The 24,003-nt window shown below is 45.5% G+C and overlaps 1 protein-coding gene across 3 annotated transcripts in view; it reads right to left on the reverse strand.

Annotated features, from left to right (window-relative positions):
- Positions 1 to 12,983: 12,983 nt before the first annotated feature.
- The window catches only part of cdk5rap3 (CDK5 regulatory subunit associated protein 3), a 39,708-nt gene continuing 28,688 nt past the window's right edge, over positions 12,984 to 24,003 (reverse strand). For all 3 annotated transcript variants that reach the window (XM_068013635.1, XM_068013634.1, XM_068013636.1), the window contains 8 exons: positions 23,149 to 23,285; positions 21,383 to 21,536; positions 20,598 to 20,681; positions 20,389 to 20,482; positions 19,454 to 19,542; positions 15,865 to 16,070; positions 14,778 to 14,949; positions 12,984 to 13,795 (listed from right to left, as the gene is read on the reverse strand). In XM_068013635.1, coding sequence (XP_067869736.1) covers positions 13,730 to 13,795; positions 14,778 to 14,949; positions 15,865 to 16,070; positions 19,454 to 19,542; positions 20,389 to 20,482; positions 20,598 to 20,681; positions 21,383 to 21,536; positions 23,149 to 23,285 — 1,002 coding nt within the window. In that variant the 3' untranslated portion in view covers positions 12,984 to 13,729. The remainder of the gene's footprint in view (positions 13,796 to 14,777; positions 14,950 to 15,864; positions 16,071 to 19,453; positions 19,543 to 20,388; positions 20,483 to 20,597; positions 20,682 to 21,382; positions 21,537 to 23,148; positions 23,286 to 24,003) is intronic.

The raw sequence follows: 24,003 nt of genomic DNA on the forward strand, positions 1-24,003 counted from the left end.
ATGTCATTTCACTTTTCATTCTGAAGGCAATCCCATTACATGAGTCAAGCTACTGCCTGACAAGTCATGAATCAACCAGTCTTCTATGAAATTAAAATCAAATTATCAGTGCTGTTCACTAGCTACCTGTAACTGCAGCAGGTAGGGGGAAAATACAGAGATTGTTTATTTGTTAAATGAGGGAAGAGAGAGTGAGGAAGCAGACCCACAAAGTGACTGAAATGACAGCAAATTCCCTGAAAAACCCTGTCTTGGATCAGGAGTTTCGGCATCTCAATCCCAACTGGAAGGCCTGAGGTTTTCCTGAATTCACTTTCTCTCCCACTGGCTGTTGGAATGAGGATCTTGATGGAGTGCTGCACAAGAGACAGAACAATCTCATATCAGGGACATCATAGAGAATCATACAGCACAGAAGGAGGCCATTTGGTCCATCATGCCTGTGACAGCTCTTTGGAAAAGCTATCCAACTAGTTCCACTTCCCAGCTCTTTCCCCATAGCCCGGTATACTTTTCCTTTTCAAGAACTTATCCAGTTGCCTTTTGAAAGTTACGATTGAATCTGCTGCCACTGCGTTAAAAAATGTCCCTTCATCTCCCCCCAGCTCCACCTGATTTCCCTCCTTATGAGTCAGGCGCAGTGGTTAGCACCGCAGCCTCACAGCTCCAGTGACCCGGGTTCAGTTCTGGGTACTGCCTGTGCGGAGTTTGCAAGTTCTCCCTGTGAGTGCATGGGTTTCCGCCGGGTGCTCAGGTTTTCTCCCACAGCCAAAGACTTGCAGGTTGATAGGTAAATTGGCCATTGTAAAATAGTGTAGGTAGGTGGTAGGAGAATTGTGGGGATGTGGTAGAGAATATGGGATTAATGTAGGATTAGTATAAATGGGTGGTCGTTGGTTGGCACAGACTCAGTGGGCCGAAGGGCCTGTTTCAGTGCTGTATCTCTGTAGAAGATCATGGGTTCAAGTCCCACTCCAGAGTCTTAAGCACAAAACTCTACGCTGGCACTCCAGTGCACTACTGAGGGAGCACTGCACTATTGGAGGTGCCATCTTTCAGATGATACATTAAACCAAGGTCCTGTGTGCCCTCTCAGGTGGATGTAAAAGATCCCATGGTGCTACTTGGAAGAGCAGGGGAGCTATCCCTGGTGATCTGGCCAATATTTATCCCTCAATCAACATCACTAAAAACAGATTATCTGGTCATCATCACATTGCTGGTTGTGGGAGCTTGCTGTGTGTAAATTAGCTGCTGCAGTACCTACGTTTCAACTGTGACTATATTTCAAAAGTACCTTATTGGTTGCAAAGTGCTTTCAAATGCCTGAGGCTGTGAAAGGTGCTATATAAATGCAAGTCTTTCTTTTTTCTCCCTCCTCCCTTGCTAAGCAGATTGGGAAATGTTCAGATTTGCTGCTGTAGGTTGGGATGGTGATTGGGGCACGATGATTGGTGCCCCTGAGCTGGAGAGGGGGAGAATTCCTGTTCCAAAGATGGCTGTGTATTCGCCTCTACTGATGCGTGTGGGTGAGTCGGCATTGGTGAGGACAGTAGCTATGATGCCCTCCAGAGTTGAACATCCCACAGTATCACAGAATCTTTACACTGCAGAAGGCGGCCCTTTGGCCCATCGTGTCCACACTGGCTCTCCGAAAGAACAATTCCCTCAGTTCCATTCCCCCACCTTCTCCCCATAACCCTGCATTCTTCCTTTTCATATAACTGTCTAATTCCCTTTTGAATGCTTCAATTGAACCTGCCTCCACCAGATTCTCAGGCAGTGCATTCCAAACCTACCCAGCAGATGGTGAATGGTCAAATGGTGACATACCAAAGGATATCTGGCACAGTATCCCAGCTCCAGTCAAAGGCTGGATATGTTGGGGGTGAAATCGATCACAAATCGGTCGCCAAAGATCAATTTTTTTTATTCGTTCGGGGGATGTGGGCATCACTGGCTAGGCCAGCATTTATTGCCCATCCCTAATTGCCCTTGAGGTGGTGGTGGTGAGCTGCCTTCTTAAACCGCTGCAGTCCATGTTGGGTAGGTACACCCACAGTGCTGTTAGGAAGGGAGTTCCAGGATTTTGACCCAGCGACAGTGAAGGAACGGCGATATAGTTCCAAGACAGGATGGTGTGTGGCTTGGAGGGGAACTTGCAGGTGGTGGTGTTCCCATGCAACTGCTGCCTTTGTCCTTCTAGGTGGTAAAAGTCACAGGTTTGGAAGGTGCTGATGAAGGAGCCTTGGTGAGTTGCTGCAGTGCATCTTGTAGATGGTACACACTGCCGCCACTGTGCGTCGGTGGTGCAGGAAGTGAACGTTGAAGGTGGTGGACAGAGTGTTAGTCAAGCTGGCTGCTTTGCCCTGGATGGTGTCGAGCTTCTTGAGTGTTGTTGGATCTGCACCCATCCAGGCAAGAGGAGAGTATTCCATCACACTCCTGACTTGTGCCTTGTAGATGATGGACAGGCTTTGGGGAGACAGAAGGTGAGTTAGTCTCTGCAAAATTCCCAGTCTCTGATCTGCTCTTGTAGCCATGGTATTTATGTGGCTGGTCCAGTTCAGTTTCTGTTCAATGGTAACCCCCAGGATGTAGATAGTGGGGGATTCAGCGATGGTAATGCCATTGAACGTTAAGGGGAGATGGTTAAGATTCTCCTTTGTTTGAGATGGTCATTGCCTGGCACTTGTGTGGCGCGAATGTTATTTGCCATTTATCAGCCCAAGCCTGGACGTTGTACATGTCTTGCTGCATATGGACGTGGGCTGCTTCAGTATCTGAGGAGTCACAAATGGTGAACATTGTGCATTCACCCCAACAACAGCAACTTACATTTATATAGCACCTTTAATATAGTAAAACATCCCTAGGTACTTCACAGGAGTGTTAGCGAGCAAAAATTTAACACTGATTCACATAATGACATATTAGGACAAGTGACCAAAAGCTTGATTAAAGAAACTGATTTTAAGGAGCATCTTAAAGGAGGAGAGGTGGAGAGATTTAGGGAGGGATTTCCAGAGCTTAGGGACTCGACAGCTGAAGGCACGGCTGCCAATAGTGGAACGCTGGAAATGGGGGTGTGCAAGTTATCAAAATGCAAATCTTAATCCTTAGCATTGCAGTGTGTTTTGTGGGGTAAGCTGGTGTTATTTCTGGGGGCTGGGGGGTTTTCATTTTTAATCCGACTTCTTACTGACAGATCACACCTGCACTATGAACTCCGCTGTTTCACAAATGGCGGACTTGCAGTGCTTTTCTAGAATCTTCCCTTTCAGATTTCTAGCATTTGCTATTATTTTCTTGCTCTTCCATCTCTCTTGGAAAAATTCTCAGGTCTCTGGGAGTTCCGAAGATACAAAAACTAGGAGTTTGGAAAGTTATTTAAAGTTTATTGTGGGTTTAAAGGAAGAACCCACTAACTGATTTGACCCCGAGATGAGTCTCTGACTGCATATTCATGCCATCACTAAGACGCCTATTTTCACTTCCGTAATATCGCCTGACTTCATCCCTGTGTCAGTGCATGTGTTGCTGAAACCCTCATTTATGCCTTTGTTACCTCTAGACTTGACTATTCCAATAGCACTCCTGGCTGGTCTCCCACATTCTACTCTCCGTAAACTTGGAAGTCATCCAAATCTCTGCTGCCTATGCCTCAACTTGCAGAGTCCTATTCCCCTTTCACTCCTGTGCTCGCTGACCTACCTTGGCTCCCTGTCAAACAACGTCTTGATTTTAAAATTCTCATTGCTTCTTCAAATCCCTCCATGGCCTCGCCCCTCCCTATCTTTGTAATCTCCTCCAGCCCCACAAACCTCCAAGATACCTCCGCTCCTCTAATTCTGGCCTTTTGAGCATCCCTGATTTTAATCATTGCACCAGGTGGCCGTGCCTTCAGTTGCCCAGGCCCCAAGCTCTGGAATACCCTCCCTACACTTCTCTGCCTCGCTTTTCTCCTTTAAGACACTCCTTAAAACCGACCTCTTTGACCAAGATTTTGGTCATCTGACCTAATATCTCCTGTCGTGGCTCAGTGTCATATTCTGTTTTATAATGCTCCTGCAAAGCACCTTGGGATGTTTTATTATGTTAAAGCTGCTGGAAAATGGGATTAGAATAGTTAGGTGCTTGATGGCCAGCACAGACACGATGGGCCGAAGGGCCTGTTTCTGTGCTGTATAACTCTATGACTCTGCAAATATAAGTTGTTGTTGTTGATAGCCAGGAGCAACCAAATTAAGTTTTGGTTCACCTGAATCAACTGGTTTTTACCAGTTTCCATGCCAACAGTCTCATGACTTAAGGGGAAATGCAACTTTAGAGTCTGATGTGAGTAGAAGCTCTCGGTCCTAATGAGCTTTTCCCAGAGATCAGTCTCACTGATTCTTTCCTTGTCACTATTGTAATTTCTTATCCGACTTCCTATTTCATCTCTTTTCCCCTTGCTCCTTTAAGAATCTCTTGAGACATGCATCGATTCTATAGTTCCCACTCCAGAGCTGCACAGGGATCAAGACTGAGGGTGGATTACGGTTGCCATCCCTGGTTGGATAGCAGATTTCCTCCCCTAAAGGACATTAGTGAACCAGATGGGGTTTTAATGACAATCGATGATAGTTTCATGGCACCATTTGCTGTGGTGAGATTTGAACCTATGTCTCCTGGGTCTAGGGCTCTGTATTGCTAGTCCAGTGACATTATCACCACACCACAGTCTCCCCTTTGCTCCTCCATTTTCTCGCAGCAGTGCCCTGGAGATTAATCCTTAATTCCTGGATCATTTCTGATGAAGGGTCACTGACCTGAAACGTTAACTCTGCTTCTCTCTCCACAGATGCTGCCTGACCTGCTGAGTATTTCCAGCATTTCTTGTTTTTATTTCAGATTTCCAGCATCTGCAGTATTTTACTTTTAGCAAAGTTGGGAGAAGGTGGTGGAGTGGGGAATGTGGAGAGCAAGAGGAAGCAGGGGCTGAAATGGAGAGCTAGCTCTCCCCATTAGACAGACCTGGCAATGCTCCATCATATTTCCACCCTAATCCCACCCCTCCTTCCCAGTTTTCTCCCCTTGTCTCCCGAAGATGGTACCATTCATATCCTCTGAAATTCTGCCCAAACGACCATCTTTTATCCATGATCCTTAAATTGTGAGTGTTGGCCGGACATTTGACCCTGCGTGACAGGGCATACCTCTGTATTCTATTGTTTCTATTTTAACAGCAGTACGAGGCAAACATCCAGCCTTGGGTTACTGCTGAAAAGGCAACATGGAGCTAATAAAAAAAAATTGCATTTATATAGCACCTTTCACGACCACCGGACGTCTCAAAGTGCTTTCCAGTCAATGAAGTACTTTTTGAAGCGTAGGAAAGTGGCAGCCAATTTGTGCACAGCAAGCTCCCACAAAAGCAATGTGATAATGACCAAATAATATGTTTTTGTGATGTTGATTGAGGGATAAATATTATCAGAACACCAGGGAGAACTCCCCTGCTCTTCTTCCAAATACCGTCAGAGATCTTTTACATCCACCTGAGAGGGCAGACAGGGCCTTTGTTTGAGGGCTCATCCAAAAGACAGTGCTTCTGACGGTACAGCACTCCCTCAATATGGCACTGGAGTATCAGCATTGATTTTTGTATTCAAGTCCTGGTGTGGGACTTAAACTCACAACCTTCCGTGCCGAGGCGAGTGTGTTACCAACTCAGCCATGGACTAACGCCATGAAATGGAAAGATGTGGAAAATGAAAAAATTTAAAAACCAAAACACCTTGCATTTATATAGCACCTTTGACACAGTAAAATGTGCCAAGGAGCTTCACAGGTGCATTATCAGACAAAAAATTGACACCAAACCATGTACAGAAATATCAGAACATAGAATCATAGAACAGGTGACTAAAAGCTTTGTCAAAGAGATGGATTTTAAGGAGCTTCTTAAAGGAGAGAGAGGTGGTGAGCTTTAGGGAAGGAATTCCAGAGCTTAGGGCCCAGGCAGTTGAAGGCACAGCCACCAATGGTGGTGTAATAGAAATCAGGGCTGGACAAGAGGCCAGAATTGGAGGAGTGCAGAGATCTTGGAGGGATAAAAGATTACGGAGATAGTGAGGGGTTGAGGCCACAGAGGGATTTGAACATGAGGATGAGAATGTTAAAATCGAAGTGATGCTGGACCAGGAGCCAATGTAGTTCAGTGAGCACAGGCATAAGTGAACGGAACTTAATGCAAGTTAGAATACAGGCAGCAGAGTTCTGGATGATGATCCAAAATATATCTAAATACCCGCTCCACACATTGCCTGCTTTAATATACTCCTGCAATTACAATGCACCAAATCTGTTAGCTTAATAACCAGTCCTGACAGACTGTCGCAAAGGTCAAAAACAGGGTGCTTTATATTCAGGGTAGCAAGTACTTTAATTTAATTGAAAATTGATTGTCGGGGGGAAGTTATTAAGGGTGATTACTGTCTTGAGAATGTGGTGATTGGATTTATGCAAATGAGTGAGTTCTCCAGGTACTATACTGCACAGCACAGAGACCCGTGTAATTAGGCGGTAGGTATAACCAGTTACCTTGGTTACTTTTTAATTTAATGTTGCACAGTGGCAATATAACACTGCTGGGAAACATTAACTGTTAGGGATGTCAGAATGAGTTTTACTACTTTGAATGGGGGGCTGTGAATATCTTTTTATGAATTATGATTCCTAGTTGGATCAGTTTGTTTTAAGATTGTGCAAAGTTATTCCAAGCAACAGTACTCACCTCCAAGGAGGTGGGTGGGGTAGCTGTATAAATGCAATTTAACTCTATAAATGCATGCAATGTGATTGCTCAATGCCTACTTTGGTCGTGATTCTTACAGCACTGGAAGATCCCAAGTTCAACCCTCCTGATCACAGCCCAGGCAGCCATACCAGGTGCTGCTGCAATCAGCTTCAGTAGACCCAAGGCTATGTAGGGAAAAGTCACTCCTGAATTGCCTCTCATGCTTGCTGGCCCTTGCTGAAAAAAGTGTGTAAATGTGGATATTAGAAAGACAGACTTGCATTTCTATAGCGCTTTTCTCAACCTCAGACCATCCCAAACGACTTGACAGCCAACCAAGTTTCTGAAGTATAGTCATTGTTGTAATGCGGTAACCAATTCATGCACAGCAAGCTCCCACATCCAGATTATCTATTTTAGAGATGTTAGTTGAAGGATAAAAATCAGCCAGTAGTCCCTTGCTCTACTGCAAGTGCAACAGGATCTTTTACATCAACCTGATTGAATTGTTAAAGCAGGGCGCTGTCTGTTTATTCTTACATCACTGCCGGCAGTGCAGCACTCCCTCAGTGCTGGCAGTGTCAGCCTAGATTTTGTGCTGAAGTCTCTGGAGAGGGATTTGAACCCACAACCTGCTGACTCAGATGGGAGAATGCTGCCCACTGAGTCACAGCGGATACCTGAGGAAACAGCACCAAGTTCAGCTGTGATGCCCCTGCAGTCGAATAGGCTCACACACAAGGAACAGGAATTTGGACAAGGTACCAGAGGCTGGTTGGTACCATGCAATTGTAACACAGCAAGAGACAGCAGGGGAGTATACTTGGAGCAAAATAGTAGTTGAATCTCGTGCACTAATTGTTTGGTCTTTGATTTCAAAATCTCTCAAAAAGGACCTCACATTCCCCTGGAATACAAATCACACAACTTCTGTCTCACAACATCCACAGAGTGAATTCCCAAAACTGTTAGCCAGCGCCAAATATGATAAAATAATGACTGAGCTCATAAACCAGACTGACACTCCAGCACAGTACTGAGGGAATGCCGCACCGACAGAGGGGCAGTACTGAGGGAATGCCGCACCGACAGAGGGGCAGTACTGAGGGAATGCCGCACCGACAGAGGGGCAGTACTGAGGGAATGCCGCACCGACAGAGGGGCAGTACTGAAGGAGTTATTACCACCTGCCTGAAAGTGTGGTGGAAGCAGATTCAATTGTAACTTTCAAGGAAAAGATTTGCAGGGCTATGGGGAGAGTGGAACTAATTGGAAAGCTCTTTGAAAGAGCCAGCACAGGCACATTAGGCCAAATGGCCTCCCTCCATGCTGTATCGGTCTATGATTCTAATGAAGACCCACATGTGAAGCCTGGTGGGTGGGTGGGGGTGATTCCAGCCTCCAAGAAACTTTTCCCAAGCGACAAGTCTGTGCTTTCAGCAGTGGAGGGGCATGGACCAGAGAAACAAACATAAGGAAGGTTGTCAGTGGGCAGATTGAATTGTTACGGGATACAGTAAGGTGACAAGCGCTGCAGCCCAGAGACACAAGCTGACAAGGTCTTTGTTACATGTCTGTTATGTTTGTGAACGGGTACAGCCTCTAACTGGGAACCAGAAACACAGTAGCCTAACCCTGTGAGGGCTGAACCTTTAACCAGTGACCTACCAGTCAATCAGCAATGAATAGGAATCAACTACCCCGCTGTCCAACTGCTGAATCTGTTTCCCCCAACATGCTCTGATCACTGATATGACTCAATAAAAACTCTCCACAGGCAAGGATGTGCAAAGAGTATTTAAATATTAGAACAAGATCTTCATTCAGTGAGGTTGAAAGATTTGCATTTCTATAGCAACTTTCACAACCTCAGGCCATTCCAATGCACTTTACAGCCAATGAAGTACTTTTTGAAATGTAGTCACTGTTGTAATGTGGGAAATGTGACAGCCAACTTGCGCATAACAAGATCCCACAAACAGTAGTAAGATAAATGTAGTGGCCCTCAGCCACTACAAAATCTCAGCACAGCCTAGATTAGGTTTTGTGATCCTGGTGTGTTGGGCGAAGAGTATTTTCCAATAAATCCCAGCTTTTGACCCATTGCTTAGCACGGAGAACATGGTCATTAACTATTGGCTCTTACTGTGTGACAGCACTTAAAGGGTTAGCACAAGTTATAGTTTAGGTTATTAATGCTCAAAATATAACCCAGGGTCATCTGCAGACGGGGTTGCCAACTCTAGTTGGGTGAATTCCTGGATGTTTCATCACATGGCCTCCTGCCTCAAACTGCTGCCTCATCATTGGTCCATCATCCAGGAGATGCTGCCTTCCCATAGCCAATTGGAATGGGAACTGACTGTTTCCTAATTGGATTGATTTTGACTGTTGATGGAATAACCTGGTATCCCCATCTCCAGTGCTGTTATAATTAATACAATGAATGTTGGACAGAGTGTTCTCTCAGCATTGCTGCAATTCATAATGGTGAAGAACAGCTAGCCAGGGGACACAGTGATTTTGAGTGGGTTCTACAGTGGTTGTTACAAATGATCAGCTCCGATAGATACTGCCCCAATCTACCCCAACGTTCCAGCACAGTGGCTGCTGTGCACTTACCTTAAAGTGTAAAACCCTCTCAGTCCAGCATCCGATGGGCAGGGGGCAGGTTTCCAAGTGTATGGATTATTGCAGAAACCGCAAGGACCTCGGCTGTAGCTCCTCACACTGCTGGATCAAACTCCAGGTGCAGAAGCCAGGCTACAAAGTGAAGGAAGAAGATTTCACAACAAAATATTCTTCCAAAATAATTTTTTTAGGGAGTCTTTTTACTTTGATATTGGCGTTTGTTTGAATTCATTCTCAGGATGTGGCAAGGCAAGCACTTATTACCCATCCCTCGTTGCCCTTGAGAAGATGGTGGCCATCCACTGCTCTGTATGGTGAAGGTGCTCCCAAAGTGCTGTCAGGAAGATAGGAATAGGAGGAGGCCATTCAGGCCCTAGAATCTGTTCCATCAATTAATTACATAATCAGTAACCTGTATCTCAACTCCATTTACCCACCTTGGCTCAGTAACCCTTAATACCCTTACCGAACAAAAATCCAGCAATTGCAGTTTTGAAATTTTTAATTGACTTCCAGCCTCAAAAGCTTTTTGTGGGAGAGTGTTCCAGATTTCCACTACCATTTGTAGAAGTACTTCCTGACACCACCCCCGAATGGCCTGGCTCTAAATTTTGAGGTTAGGCCCACTTGTTCTGGACGTCACCACCAGCCCCCAACCTCCACCCCATCAGAGGAAATAGTTTTGCTCCATCTACTCTACCAACTCCTTTAATTATCTTAAACATTTCAATTAGATCACTCCTTAATCTTCTATATTCAAGGGAAATCAAGCCGAGTCTATGCAACCTGTCTCAATTTAAGCCTTTAATACCCAGTATCATTGTGTTAGGTTGGGAATTCCACTTTCCCAGCGACAGTGAAGTGAGAGAATGCACAGGGGCTGTCACAGGAGATATTTGAACAATATGGTCACTCGGAGAATGCCCTTACAATCGGCAGGAAAAAAACATCACAACCAGTTGCAAGGCTGCACCTGAACACTTAGATACAAAGCAGCCCAATAACAGCAGGGAAATTATACAACCTGTTCTTTTTGTTTTTTAGAGATACAGCACTGAAACAGGCCCTTCGGCCCACCGAGTCTGTGCCGACCATCAACCACCCATTTATACTAATCCTACACTAATCCTATATTCCTACCACATCCCCACCTGTCCCTATATATTTCCCTACCACCTACCTATACGAGGGGCAATTTATAATGGCCAATCAACCTGCAAGTCTTTGGCATGTGGGAGGAAACCGGAGCACCCGGAGGAAACCCACGCAGACACAGGGAGAACTTGCAAGCTCCACACAGACAGTACCCAGAATTGAACCCGGGTCGCTGGAGCTGTGAGGCTGCGGTGCTAACCACTGCGCCACTGTGCCGCCTTACTCATGCTGAGTATTGTGCTGCAGTTATATAAACCTCTGCTCAGACCCCAATCTGCGTTCAGTTCTAAGCACATCTCAGGAAGGATACGTTGGCCTTGGAGGGGGTGAAGCAAAGATTCATCAGAATGACACCATGATTAAAGGGGTTAAATTAGGAGGGTGGGTTTCATAGACTAGGCTCAAATCCAGGCAATATTATCTGAAAGGACAGCATCAGGTTGCACATGTACACTGACAACACTTAGCTCTATCTCACTGCCAACTCTCGACCCCTTCACACTCTGATTTGTCAGTGCTTGTCCAATATCCAATACTGGATGAGCAGAAATTTCCTAACTGATAACTGTCTGAAGCTGAGCAAGACCATTCACAACTTTGGTGCTGTGTTTTACCCTTACCAAACTCCAATCCTGCCTCAATTCATCTGTTGCTGAAATCCTCATTCAAGTCTTAGTTACCTCTAGTCTTGACTGTTTCAATGCTTTGTTGATCAGCTTCCCATTTTCAACACTACATAAACTTGGTCTCATCCAAAATTCTGTTGCCCGTATCCTAACCCGCACCAAAACAAATTCACCCATCACCCGAGCTCGCTGACATGTACTGACTTCCAATCTGACTAAACCTCAATATTAAAATTCACATCCTTGGATGCTTTCAAATCCCTACATGGCCTTGCTCTCTCCCCATCTCTCTAACCTCCCTCAGCCCTACAAGTCTTTGAAATCTCTACACTTCTCCCATTCTGGCTTCTTGCGCATCCCTGATTTTAATCTCTCCACCATTGGCAGCTATGCTTTCAGTTGCCTTGGCCTTGAACTCTGGAATTCCCCTGCCTAAACCTCCCCATCGTTCTCTCTCCCTCTGCCTTTAAAATTCTCCTTAAAATCTCTTTGACCAAATCTTTGGTCAACTGTTCCAATACCTCCTTATGTGGCTCAGTGACAAAAAACATTAAAGGTTCTATATAAATGCAAGTTATTGTTGTATCCCCTTGAGTAGATTTAGGGTGACATGCTTAAGATGTTCAAAGGATTTGATTGGGTCGATAGAAACTATTTCCTCTGGTGGGGGAGTCCAGAACAGGTGGGCATAACCTTAAAACCCGCTTGATTGTGGACTCCCTCCACCACTGATGCACAGTGGCAGCAGTGTGTACCATCTACAATATGCACTGCAGCAACTCGCCAAGGCTCCTTAGACAGCACCTTACAAACCTGCGACCTCTACCACCTAGAAGGACAAGGGCAGCAGATGCATGGGAACATCACCACCTGCAAGTTCCCCTCCAAGCCACACACCATCCTGTCTTGGAACTATATCGCCGTTCCTTCACTGTCACTGGGTCAAAATCCTGGAACTCCCTTCCTAACAGCACTGTGGGTGTACCTACCTCACATGGACTGCAGTGTTTCAAGAAGGCAGCTCACCACCATCTTCTCAAGGTCAATTTGGGATGGGGAATAAATGCTGGCCGAGCCAGCGATGCCCGCATCCCATGAATGAATAAAAAAAATTAGAGCTAGGCAGTTTAGGGGCAATGTCAGTGAGCACAGGTATAGCAGATCATGAGAGTGGAGAAGCAGATAAACAACTGGCTACCACCATCACCAAACCAGCTTTGCCTGCTCCCAAGTACTTATCCTCTGCTTCAGCAGTGTGCAGGGCACCGTTGGTGCATACAATACGCGTCACTGTATCAAAGGTGAATAACTCATCGCTTTAACCCAGTACATGTTGTACCTGTGATGCTGGAAGGGGGGGTTACTTGGCACATCGGTACCAATAAATTAAGGGGGTAAAAGAAAGATCACCCTCAAATCAATACACTCTAATACTTGTATTATTCTGCTGTAGGATTGTGAGAGACTGTTAAACCATCCCTTCAAATTACCCCTTAGTCACAGTGACAAACCAGTACTGTAACCTAGTGGTACATAGCTCACAATTCTCTCACAAGACACAACACAGGTTTGCTGACAGTGTGCACAGTTTGGTGGACAAGGTATAAAGGTGTCACATACTGATCATCACAGAGCACTGGAATCCTAGTGACACCAATGCACACTGTATAGAAAACAGCTGCATTATCTGAGCCAGACAGTAGCAGTACCTACCCAAACACACATGGAAATAGATACATGCCGAGCCATGTGTGCATAAGATGCAATAATCACGAGAAATGAGGTTGGCATCTATTTAAATATTTTATTGTTAGGTTTAATAATTAGTGATTTTGCCTTTGAGGGGCAGAGTACAGAACAACAAATAACTCTACTATGTGCATTTGTCTCTGAACATGTGTGAGTGTTTGTGCATGTGTTCTCCTGTGTGTGTGCGTGCAGAGTTTCTGCATGCGAATGTCTGCAAGTGTGTGCATTTACATGTGTGTGGGTCTGGGTGCGATGTCAGAAAAAAATGCATGACTGCATACACAGATCTGACCACCACATCTCTACATTCTTATTTAACTGGGCAGTGAAGTACCCTGGATAGGCTTAATTATTCAAACATGAATTTCGAGGCCTGCCCCCTACAGTCTGAGTTAACTATTAACCAGAGACAGTGGACGGGAGCTGCAGCTTTACTCAATAACCTACTAGGTTAAACAGTTCCTCCTCACGGGTAGAAAATACAATTTATTTAGCTCCAAAATATTAACAAATATGAACCCCTTGTTAGACCTGTTATATTCAGAGGGTTTTTAAAAACCTTCCCCTTCCAGGACTGCTGTCTCTACAGGTGGGTCACTGATCAAACTCAAATCTCCAAAACCCTCAGAGTTCCTGAAGTATATCAGACGTTCGAGTCGCCATTTCATTCTTTTTGTGTTAAACCCTTGATCCAACCTTCAATCTTTGTCCAGTAAGTCCACAAGCAAGTACCAAATAATTCAGTGCGTGCTGCGGTGTCAGCTGTTTCCGGGCACCGTGCAGCTGGTTAGACAATGACCCCCATCAGATTTACCTGGCGGTTCTGATACCGTCTGGAGACATCTGCCTCGATCTGAAAGAGATAATAGGAAAAGGACTGATAGAAGCCCAACACACTTAGTGCCAGACACTGCTACAGCCGTGCGCTCACACGCCAATACTTGAGTACAATCAAAGAATAAAGAATAAAGAATAAAGACAGACATCCCAAAGTGTTTTACAGCCAAAGTAGTACTTTTTTTGAAGTGTAGTCACTGTTATATTGTAGGAAACGTGGCAGTCAATTTATGCACAGCAAGCTCCCACAAACAGCAATGTGTGATAATGACTACATAATCTGTTTTAATGACGTTGGTTGAGGGTTAAAATATTGTCCAGGACACCCCTGCTCTTCTTCGAAATAGTGCCATGGGATCTTTTATGTCCACCTGACAGGGCAAATGAGGCCTTGGTTTAACTTCTCACCCAAAAAATGGCAAACTGTAGCTCAGTGGGTCGCACTGTCTCACCTCAGTCAGAAGCTTGTGAGCTCGAATCCCATTTCAGAGACTTGAACACATAATCTAAGCTGACACTCCCAGTGTAGGACTGAGGGAGTGCTGCACTGTTAGAGGTGCCATCTTTTGGATGAGACATAAACCAAGGCCCTGTCTCAGATTGACGCAAGGGATCCCATGGCATGACTGAATGAAGAGCAGGGGAGTGCTCCCCAATATCCTGACCATTATTTATCCCTCAATCAATATCAGAACAGATTATCTGCTCATTACCACATTGTTATTTCTGGGAGCTTGCTGTGCACAAATTGGCTGCCATGTTTCCTGGCATAACAGTAACTACACTTCTAAAAGTACTTCATTGGTTTTAAAGTGCTTTGAGACGTCCTGAGGTTTTGAAAGGCTCTATAGAAATGCAAATCTTCTCATTGATGACCTGTGGTGGTGGGAGTAGGGACTGCAACAAACAAACAGTTTCATTTTTAATCTGAATCCCACTCGGTGAAATTTCTGACAACTTTAAGCCTGCACACACGTGTGCCCGGACATGTCACTAACCAGCTTCCGAAGATCTTTAGTTCTCTGGATTAGACGGTCTAGTGTGGGTTCAAGGGCAGCCTGTTCCTCCAGCGACTGCTGTCTCTTCTTGACCATCAAGTGCTGCTTTTCTCCCACTGCGTTTGCCTGTTTCAGCTTCTGTTGCAGGAGCTCAGTCACACGGTCTATGTATCTGAGGAAACGAGAAAGCAGCATTAAATGCACATGACTCGCCCTACCTTCATTTCACCATATGAAATTTTTCAATCGCCTCCACACCCCTCCAAGTGTTGACTGTTGCTCGGGGGGGAGGGGGGGTGCAGGTGGGGGTTTGTTTTCACAGATGCTGGATGCCCTGGAGTACCTCACTCAGTGATGATAGAGGAGGAACACTGTTGGCCTATTTAACCACTGGGGGTGTTGCAGGGTGGAGTAAATCACAGCTGTAAGCAACGTCTTGCCAACGTGATAACGTGCCAAGCAGTCGGGAGTTGATCAGAAGACTGAGTGAATGCTAACAGAGAAAGGGATGAGAAAAGATGGGGTAGTAAAGTACAAATCTGGGGGAAAACAATGATGGTGTTGCACAGAGGATTACATAATTTACAAAGATGGCTTAATGGTTTAACAGCAGCAAAGTGTGCCTCAGCCTCAACCCGATGCCAGACACATGCAGGCTGCAGCTGGAACCACTTAGGGCAGGGGGGGGTCTGGGCTGATGTTTCCCCTCCACACCTCAGATGCTGTGGTTGACTGTCGCACCCTTTCTGCTGTTGCAATTCAGATCAGTTAACTCAGAACAGACCCAGGATTAAAAAATAGAAACACAAATGGTAGTGGAAATTTGGAACCCTCACCCCCAAAATGTTGCTGAAGTGAGCAGGGTGCAGTTAATTGACAATTCCAAGACTGAGATTGACAGGTTTTCGTTAGGCAATGGTATCAAGGGTTACAGAACCAAGATTACAGACCAGCCATGATCTAACTGAATGGTGGAACCAGCTTGAGGGGCTGAATAGCCTCCTCCTGTTCCTGTGTAAACCTTAGAGGGAGCAAGGTACAGAGTCCAAGGCGAAATTCAAAGGATAAAACATATTTAGCATCAAACCTGGGAGAGGCGTGGATCATGAATAGATGCTGCATCTTCACGTTGGTCAGTCTCTGGACAAGGTCCTTTACGAGAGTTGTCATGGCAACAACCTTAGCAGAATCCTGATTCTGGATTATGGCTGGGGCGGTTTGAAACTGGTTTATGGAGAGGATGTCTGCCTCCTCGCTCATTTCGGTGAGTCGCTGGGTCAGGAAGTCCTGTAACTGGAAGGAACGATTAAAGAAATGCATCAGGAAACCTGCCGCCCAGGACAGATGGCAACAGACGAGGTCACTAACAGTGTCAGAACGAAAAGCCAACCAGATGTTTGGCTCAAGGTGACTAGAGAATGGTCAATCACACAGTTGGGGGCTGGACGGGGAGGGGGGTGGTCGCAGAACTACTCTTGTGATTCCACCGCAGGGTCAGGCACTTCTCTACAAGAAGCAATAAACAAATGAATAAAGGTATCGGTCTTATACATCTCAACAAGTTTATTGAAATTGTTCCTCAGCTACTGTACAAGGACTGGGGTTGCCTGGCTTCCAAACAGCATTCCAGACATTGCTACAATTTGCTTGGCAGCAGGAAGAGAAAGGAAAGTAGGACTGAACCCCAGCCCAGGCAACATCACATTGTTGGGCAGATCACAAAGGGACGTCTCCATGGAACATCAGAGATGAAGAGGTGGAGGACACAAAATAGCCTCCCTCAGGCTTTATTTGAGCACTGCTAGTGTATAATTATACATATTAGAGCGAGTTAGAAGGATAAAGTTTTCAACAATCTATCTGGAGAAAACTTTTGAGGCTGTCCGTGCCGTCTTTTGGACAAGACGTTAAACCAAGGCCCCATCTGCCCTCTCAGGTGCAAGAGGAAGGTCCCATGGCAGTATTAGAAGAGGAGGGGAGTCTCCCCAGTGTCCTGGCCAATATTTATCCCTCATTCAACATCACAAAAACAGATTATCTGGTCATTATCACATTGCTGTTTGTGGGAGCTTGCTGTGCGCAAAACTGGCTACCACGTTTCCTACATTACAACAGTTATTAACTTCAAGAAGTACTTAATTGGCTGTGAAGCACTTTGGGACGTCCAATGGTCATGAAAGGCGCAAAAGAAATACAAGTCTTTCTCACAAAGTGTCGAAAGTGTTTTGAAAAAACAATGCCATTATTTCAGGCTAATATTAGAGAGAGAAACTGTATCGTTCCTGCAGCTCAAATTCTCCACACACCAAGCAATCTACAAACTTTCCTCACTAGTGGTGATGAACGTCAGTGCCCGTATAGATCAATTCCCCAAAGGGAACACCTAACCAGCAAGTAAACTCATCAGTTGCAGTCAAACTGGGCCAAGAGATGAAGACAGTGGGCAGGTTCTCTCCCTGCTCTGTGCCAAGGTGCCTGCATTTCAATGGGGAGATAACTCTGCAGCTGATGTGCTGGAGTCTGCTTCTAGGAACAGGAACAAAACCTAATCCCTGAAGGGTTCCTGCTCCTCGTTCCTCTCCAGGGACCTTTGTTGTGAATTATAAAAAGTTATATGAAAATTCTTCCTTATAGTGTGCATGTGCTTGAAGCATCACACTCGCCTATGGTCACACTGAAGCTGCCACACTTTGGCTCACCACAAGCAGCTCCGCAGGAGGTCAGAGAGGAGGAGCAAAATGGGGGAAGGTGGGGATGGATTAGGGAAGAGAGAGATATAACCAATTACTGCCCCATCAGTTTACTCTCGATCATCAGCAAAATGATGGAAGGTGTCGTCAACAGTACTATCAAGCGGCACCAACTCAACAATAGCCTGCTCACTAACGCTCAGTTTGGGTTCCGCCAGGGCCACTTAGCTCCTGACCTCATTACAACCTTGGTTCAAACATGAACAAAAGAGCTGAACTCCAGATGTGAGGTGAGAGTGACTGCCCTTGACATCAAGGCAGCATTTAACTGAATGTGGCATCAAGGATCCCTAGCAAAATTTAAGTTAATGGGAATCAGGGGGAAAACCCTCCACTGGTTGAAGTCCTACCCAACACAAAAGAAGGTGGATGTGGTTGTTGGAGGCCCAACATCTAAGCCCCAGGACATCGCTGCAGGAGTTCTTCAGGGTAGTGTCCTGGGCCCAGCCACCTTCAGCAGTTTCATCAATATCCTTCCCTCTGACATAAGGTCAGGAGTTGGGATATTTGCTGATGATTGTACGATGTTCAGTACCATTCCTGACTTCTCAGATACTGAAGCAGTCCATGTCTACATGCAGCAAGACCTGGACAACATTCAGGCATGGGCTGATAACTGGCAAATAACATTCACGCCACACAAGTGCCAGGCAATGACCATCTCAAACGAGAGAGAATCTAAGCATCTCCCCTTGACATTCAATGGCATTACCATCGCTGAAACCCCCACCATCAACATCCTGGGGGGTTACCATTGATCTGAAACTGAACCAGCCTTATAAACACTGTGGCTACAAGAGCAGGTCAGAGGCTGGGAATTCTGAGGCAAGTAACTCACCTCCTGACTCCCTAAAGTCTGTCCACCATCTACAAGGCACAAGTAAGGACTCGCCTGGATGAGTGCAGCTCCAAGAAATGACAATCAAGAAGCTCAACACCATCCAGGACAAAGCAGCCCACTTGATCGACACCCCATCCACCACCTTAAAACATTCATTCCCTCCACCACTGGTGCACAGTGGCAGCACTGTGCATCATATACAAGATGCACTGCAGCAATTTGCCAAGCCTCCTTTGGCAGCACCTTCCACCTAGAAGGACAAGGGCAGCAGGTGCATGGGAACACCACCACCTGCAAGTTCCCCTCCTCGCCACATACCATCCGGACTTGGAACTATATCGCTGTTCCTTACTGTCACTGGGTCAAAATCCTGGAGCTCCTTCCCTAACACGGTGGGTGTACCCGCACCATATGGACGACAGCCGTTCAAGTAGGCAGCTCACCACCACCTTCTCAAGGGCAATTAGGGATGGGCAACAAAAGCTGGTATAGCCAGCGATGCCCACATCCCATGAACAAATAAAAAAAAAAGTGTTTATCCTAAGGCCCATCAACAGTGCCTGTGTCACTGGTATGGCACTGCACACATTCAATTGCCTCTACTGAAACATATAGCAGGCAGAGGCCACTCAACCCCTTGCACATGTTCTGTCGTCCAGTCAGATCACAGCTGATCTGTACCTCAACCCAACTTAGCTCTACAACTTCAAGCCAACAAAAAGCTGCTCACTGGCACCACACTGTGGCCAGAAGGTGCTCAAGCACCCCACTAATGCTAAGCAGTGCACTCAGAATCACAGAATCGTTACAGTGCAGAAGGCGGCCATTCGGCCCATCGTGTCCGCACCGACTCTCGGAAAGAGCAATTCCCTCAGTTCCATTCCCCCGCCTTCTCCCCATAACCCTGCACATTCTTCCTTTTCATATAACTGTCTACTTTCCTTTTAAATGCTTCAATTGAACCTGCCTGCACCACGTTCTCAGGCAGCGCATTCCAGACCTTAATCACTGCAGCAATACATTTCATTCTTCAATATTGTATTTTGAACATTTTGCCAGTATTTATAATTCTAGTTGAAAAGTACCTCCATGAGTTCATTAATAAACTGGTTTCTGGTTTCTGTATTTTCCAGGATTGTCAGAGCATCATTCCCCTTTGCCACTCCATCATCACCTAAAATCATAAAAGAGAATTTCACCTAACAGAGGAACAGAGTCAGTCTGTGATTTTAAAATCATTGCTGAGTTGGATTTGAATATTATCCATAACTCGCCTGAATCCAATTATTTTATTCAGAATAAATGACACACCCGAAATAGAACATTCAGGTGTTTTGATATTTCAGTAATGAGACTCAGAAGTGATAACAGGGCAGTGATCTCATCACCAAGAAATGTTCTTTCACAAATAACCCAAAGTTCATGAACCACGTTGGCAGGAGGGGGGGAGTCTGAAAGTCTCTGTAAATTGCAGTACAGGTTCCTACCCCAGCGACAATTCCACAAGCAGCACTGACACCTAGTGTCCAAAGTGTAAGTCCTTCCTATTTAAAGGGAAATTATATTGGAAAAGAAATCTCGAATTTATATCGTGCTATTTTGCTGTTGCATTTATGTAGCACCTCTCACGTCCTCAGGACATCCCACAGCACTTCATAGCCATACATAGCAATGAGATAAATGACTAGCTAATCTGTTTTAGGTGTTGGTTGAGGGATAAATATTGGCCAGGACACTGGGGAGAACTCCCCTGTTCCTTTTCAAAATAGATCTTTTACTTCCATCCGAAAGGGAAGACAGGACCTCGGTATTAACGCCTCAGCTGAAAGACGGCACCTCTGGCAGTGCAGCACTCATTAATATTACAAAACAAAAGAAACCCAGGTGTGAGTTACAGGCTGGAACCTAATCAATCTAACCTCAAACATCTTTGCAGCCCCGAGATTAGGTGATCAGGTTGTAACTCAATCCCCTGTTCACAGATATATAATTTATCAGTAGAAGGTATGTACAAGAATACCTTCAGCCCCAGACTCCACCATATCGATTTCCACTGCAGCACTTGTACTCTCTCCCCAGTCGATCACATCAGCTCCTGGTTCCTGGCCATTCACCTTGGAGAAAATACAAAGTAAAATACCATGAAAACCTGTAGCAAACAATATCAGGTCAGGAGAATCCAAGAGATAAGCATGGAGACAGTTTCATTAGGTGGGTTTGGTGACTTACCTCCACACTTTCTTCCAATGTGATTCCCCAGTCGATTTCAGCTGACTGGTCTGTTTCAGCCATGCCATCATCTCCCCAGTCAATCTGGAACACAGATTAAAACGCACTGTGTTACCCGGAAAAGACCAGATAATGCAGCAAAGAATGGCTTGGGTATCCACACTCCTTAGCTAGTTAGGCTAAGTCATTGTCCAAAGTAGAATGTGTAGTACAAGGCAGAGTTTGCTGGAGTGCATCTTAGACCCTGGCAAAGTCCTGGGTTGGGTTGCCAATATCTGGTGCAACCTCTTTACATGCACCCCCCCACCCATCGTGCTCGTATCAATTATAGGGTCACATTTGAGACATTTGCCTCCCATAGCATCCAGCGCACAGGAAGTAATCTAAGTGACGTCAGCAAGCCTACACTCCAGCATCATCCGTGCACTCTTTACAGCATGGACATAAGACATAAGTGGACTCAGAATCACAATACCACAAAGAATCACCAAAGCCTCAAGCTATTTTGTATTTAAATTATTTTTGATTTTTTAAAAAACTCGCAAGCACCATAATAAATCGCAAAAAATAAATTAACACGGGCCTTTAGGAAGCCAATTACTAATCGGTCCTGCAAATCGGTCCTGCAATGTGCCCCGAGTTATTCCTTGATGCCCCACTGATCTGCTGCAGCGGGCAGTAAACAATGAACCCTGGTGTGGTCAAATAATCAGCAAGGAAGGTAATTGCTCAAAGATCCAGCATCAAAGAGGTTAACAGAATGGGCTCATTACGACTACACTCACTGTATCTGCGGGCTCCATTGGTTGTGTCTCCACGTTCTCCGTGCTGACTGGCCGCTCGATGGTCAATGGTGTCCGTCCTGTTCTCCATTCATAGACGGTCGTGTTTCCTTTGAGTTGAACGTGTTTCAGCAACGGAGCAATGGGCTCGGAGACACTGTTAGCCACAACACACCGGAATTAAACAGCAGCCAAACATAAGGGAGCAGGCAGTGGAGGGAGGGTGAGGAAGGGAAAATGCACAAGCCATCATGGTGTGTGAGGTAGGCTTGATGGAGTAGATGGTCTTTTCCTGCCCCTCAATTTCATGGTTTCCAATTTTTGACAACTAAAGGAAACTCTCCTTCAATAGAAGTTTCTAAGAGCCCACCTTTAGATCAATGATAGGCTAATTGGTCATCTCGATATCACAACAGCCAACAGCCTGGCTGCACATTATACAATTCTATTAATTAATCTTGCTTTCTATAAAGATATTCCCTCCCCTTTCTCAAACCATCACCATGCTCTTTTCCTCTTCCAGCCCTCTGAGACTGTACAGGTCTCCTATGCCTTTGACCCTATAAACAACTGCCAGGTGATGTGCCACAGCAGCCCAAGGTGACTCAATGCTTCCCAGGTCAGATCCTGTTCCTGGTGTTTTCCACAGACAGCACATCTTCAACTGGGGGCTGGAATCAGTGCGGGAGTAAAACATGAGCAAACACCTCCAGCGTTCTAGTACTGTGGGAGCTGTACAGTAACAGGATGAGGCCATTCAGCCCCTCGAGCTTGTTCCGCCATTCAATTATACCATGTCTGATCTGTATCAAAATTCTACTTGTCCACCTTAGTTCCAGAGCCCTTAATACCCTTGCCTAGCAAAAAAAACCATCACTTAGTTTTGGAATTTCCAATTGACCAGCTCAAAGAAGTGTTTTTGTGGTTCACATTGGTTGGGGGGGGGGGGGGCAGGAAGAGAGGGTTCTAGAATTCCACTAGTTTGTGTGTGAAGAAGTTCCTGACATCCCCCCGAATGGCCTGCCTCTAATTTTAAGGTTATGGCCCCTTGTTCTGGACTCCCCCCACCAGAGGAAGTTTCTCTCTATCAACCCTGTCAAATCCTCTAATCATCTTAAACACCTTAATTTTCTATACTCAAGGGAATACAAGCCTAGGTATTGGTTGAGAGATAAAATTGGACAGGTAAACAGGGAGAATGCCACTGCTCGTCTGCAAAATAGTGCCATGGGATTTTTTACTTCCATCCGAAAGGGCAGACAGGGCCTCGATTTAACTTTGCTGAAAGACCACACCTCCAACAGTGCTGCACTCCCTCACTACTGCACTGGGAGTGTCAGCCTAGATATGAGCTTAAGTCTCCAAAGTGGGACTTAAAACTACTTAAAACCTTCTGACTCAAAGCAAGAGTGCTACCCACCGAACCACCCATCAGTTCTACCCCCTCCTCCCCATTGTGAAATATGTAGTTACTTTGCTGGTGATATTGCCCTCGGAGTGCAGCAGTGCTGCTGAAGGTCGAGATATGGTGATCAGCAGCTTAGGAAGCTCCACCTAGTGTAGAGGTGTGCAGCTGGACAGTGACCCTCCCCCACCACCAAATAAAGAGTCTGCGACTTAAGTAGCAAATCTAATGAATCAAATATTATATCAGGATGACTGGGTCAAAGGAAAATTGCACTACATCATCGAGTGATTCTTGTTGAATTCATTTTGATCAAAACTCGGTGGGAACATTGCAGCTCAAGTGCTTCCCGCCACAATCTTACCTGCCACACACAAAGGCCACACAGGCCTCGTACAGCTCAAGAGCGTCTGTAAGATTTCTGGTTCCCTCAGCGATACCATCGAGGCCAGTTGGGAGGTCACTGCACAGGGATAGCAGCTCCTGTCGGACATCATTGCCCTGTTCAGTGACACAGAAACTTCAGTCACTTATAATCAGGACTGAATGGTCTACAATCCTTTTATTAGTTTTGGTAGGAGGAGCAGGAAGAGAGAGAGACCTGCGCTTCATGTACAGATATCTTTGAAGGTGGCAGGACTGGTTAACAAAGCTATTGAAAAACCATAATGGCTGCTTGGTTTTACATTAAGATGCATCGAGTCCACTGCACAGAAACAGGCCACTTGGCCCAACTGGTCCATGTTGGTGTTTATGCTCCATGTGAACCTCTTCCCACCTTACTTCATCTCACTATCAACATATCCTTCTATTCCTTTGTCGCTGATGTGTTTATCCAGCTTCTCCTTAAATGCATCTATACTCTTCACTTCAACCACTCCCTGTGGTAGCAAGTTCCATATTCTCACCACTCTCTGGGTAAAGGATTTTATAAATAAAGGCATAGTGTACAAAAACAAGGAAGTTATGCTAAAACTTTATAAATCATTGCTTAGCTCTAGCTAATTGAATACAATTTTGGGCACCACACTTTAGGAAGGATGTCAAGGCCATGGAGAGGATGCAGATGAGATTTACTAGAATGGTACCCGGAATGAGAGACTTCAGTTATGTGGGGAGACTGGAGAAGCTGGGGTTGTTCTCCTTGGAGCAGAGAAGGAGAAGGGCCGATTTGATAGAGGCGTTCAAAATTATGAGGGATTTTGAGATGAGTGTAAAG

This window comes from Heterodontus francisci, chromosome 33, assembly GCF_036365525.1.
Source record: "Heterodontus francisci isolate sHetFra1 chromosome 33, sHetFra1.hap1, whole genome shotgun sequence".
Classification (NCBI taxonomy): domain Eukaryota; kingdom Metazoa; phylum Chordata; class Chondrichthyes; order Heterodontiformes; family Heterodontidae; genus Heterodontus; species Heterodontus francisci.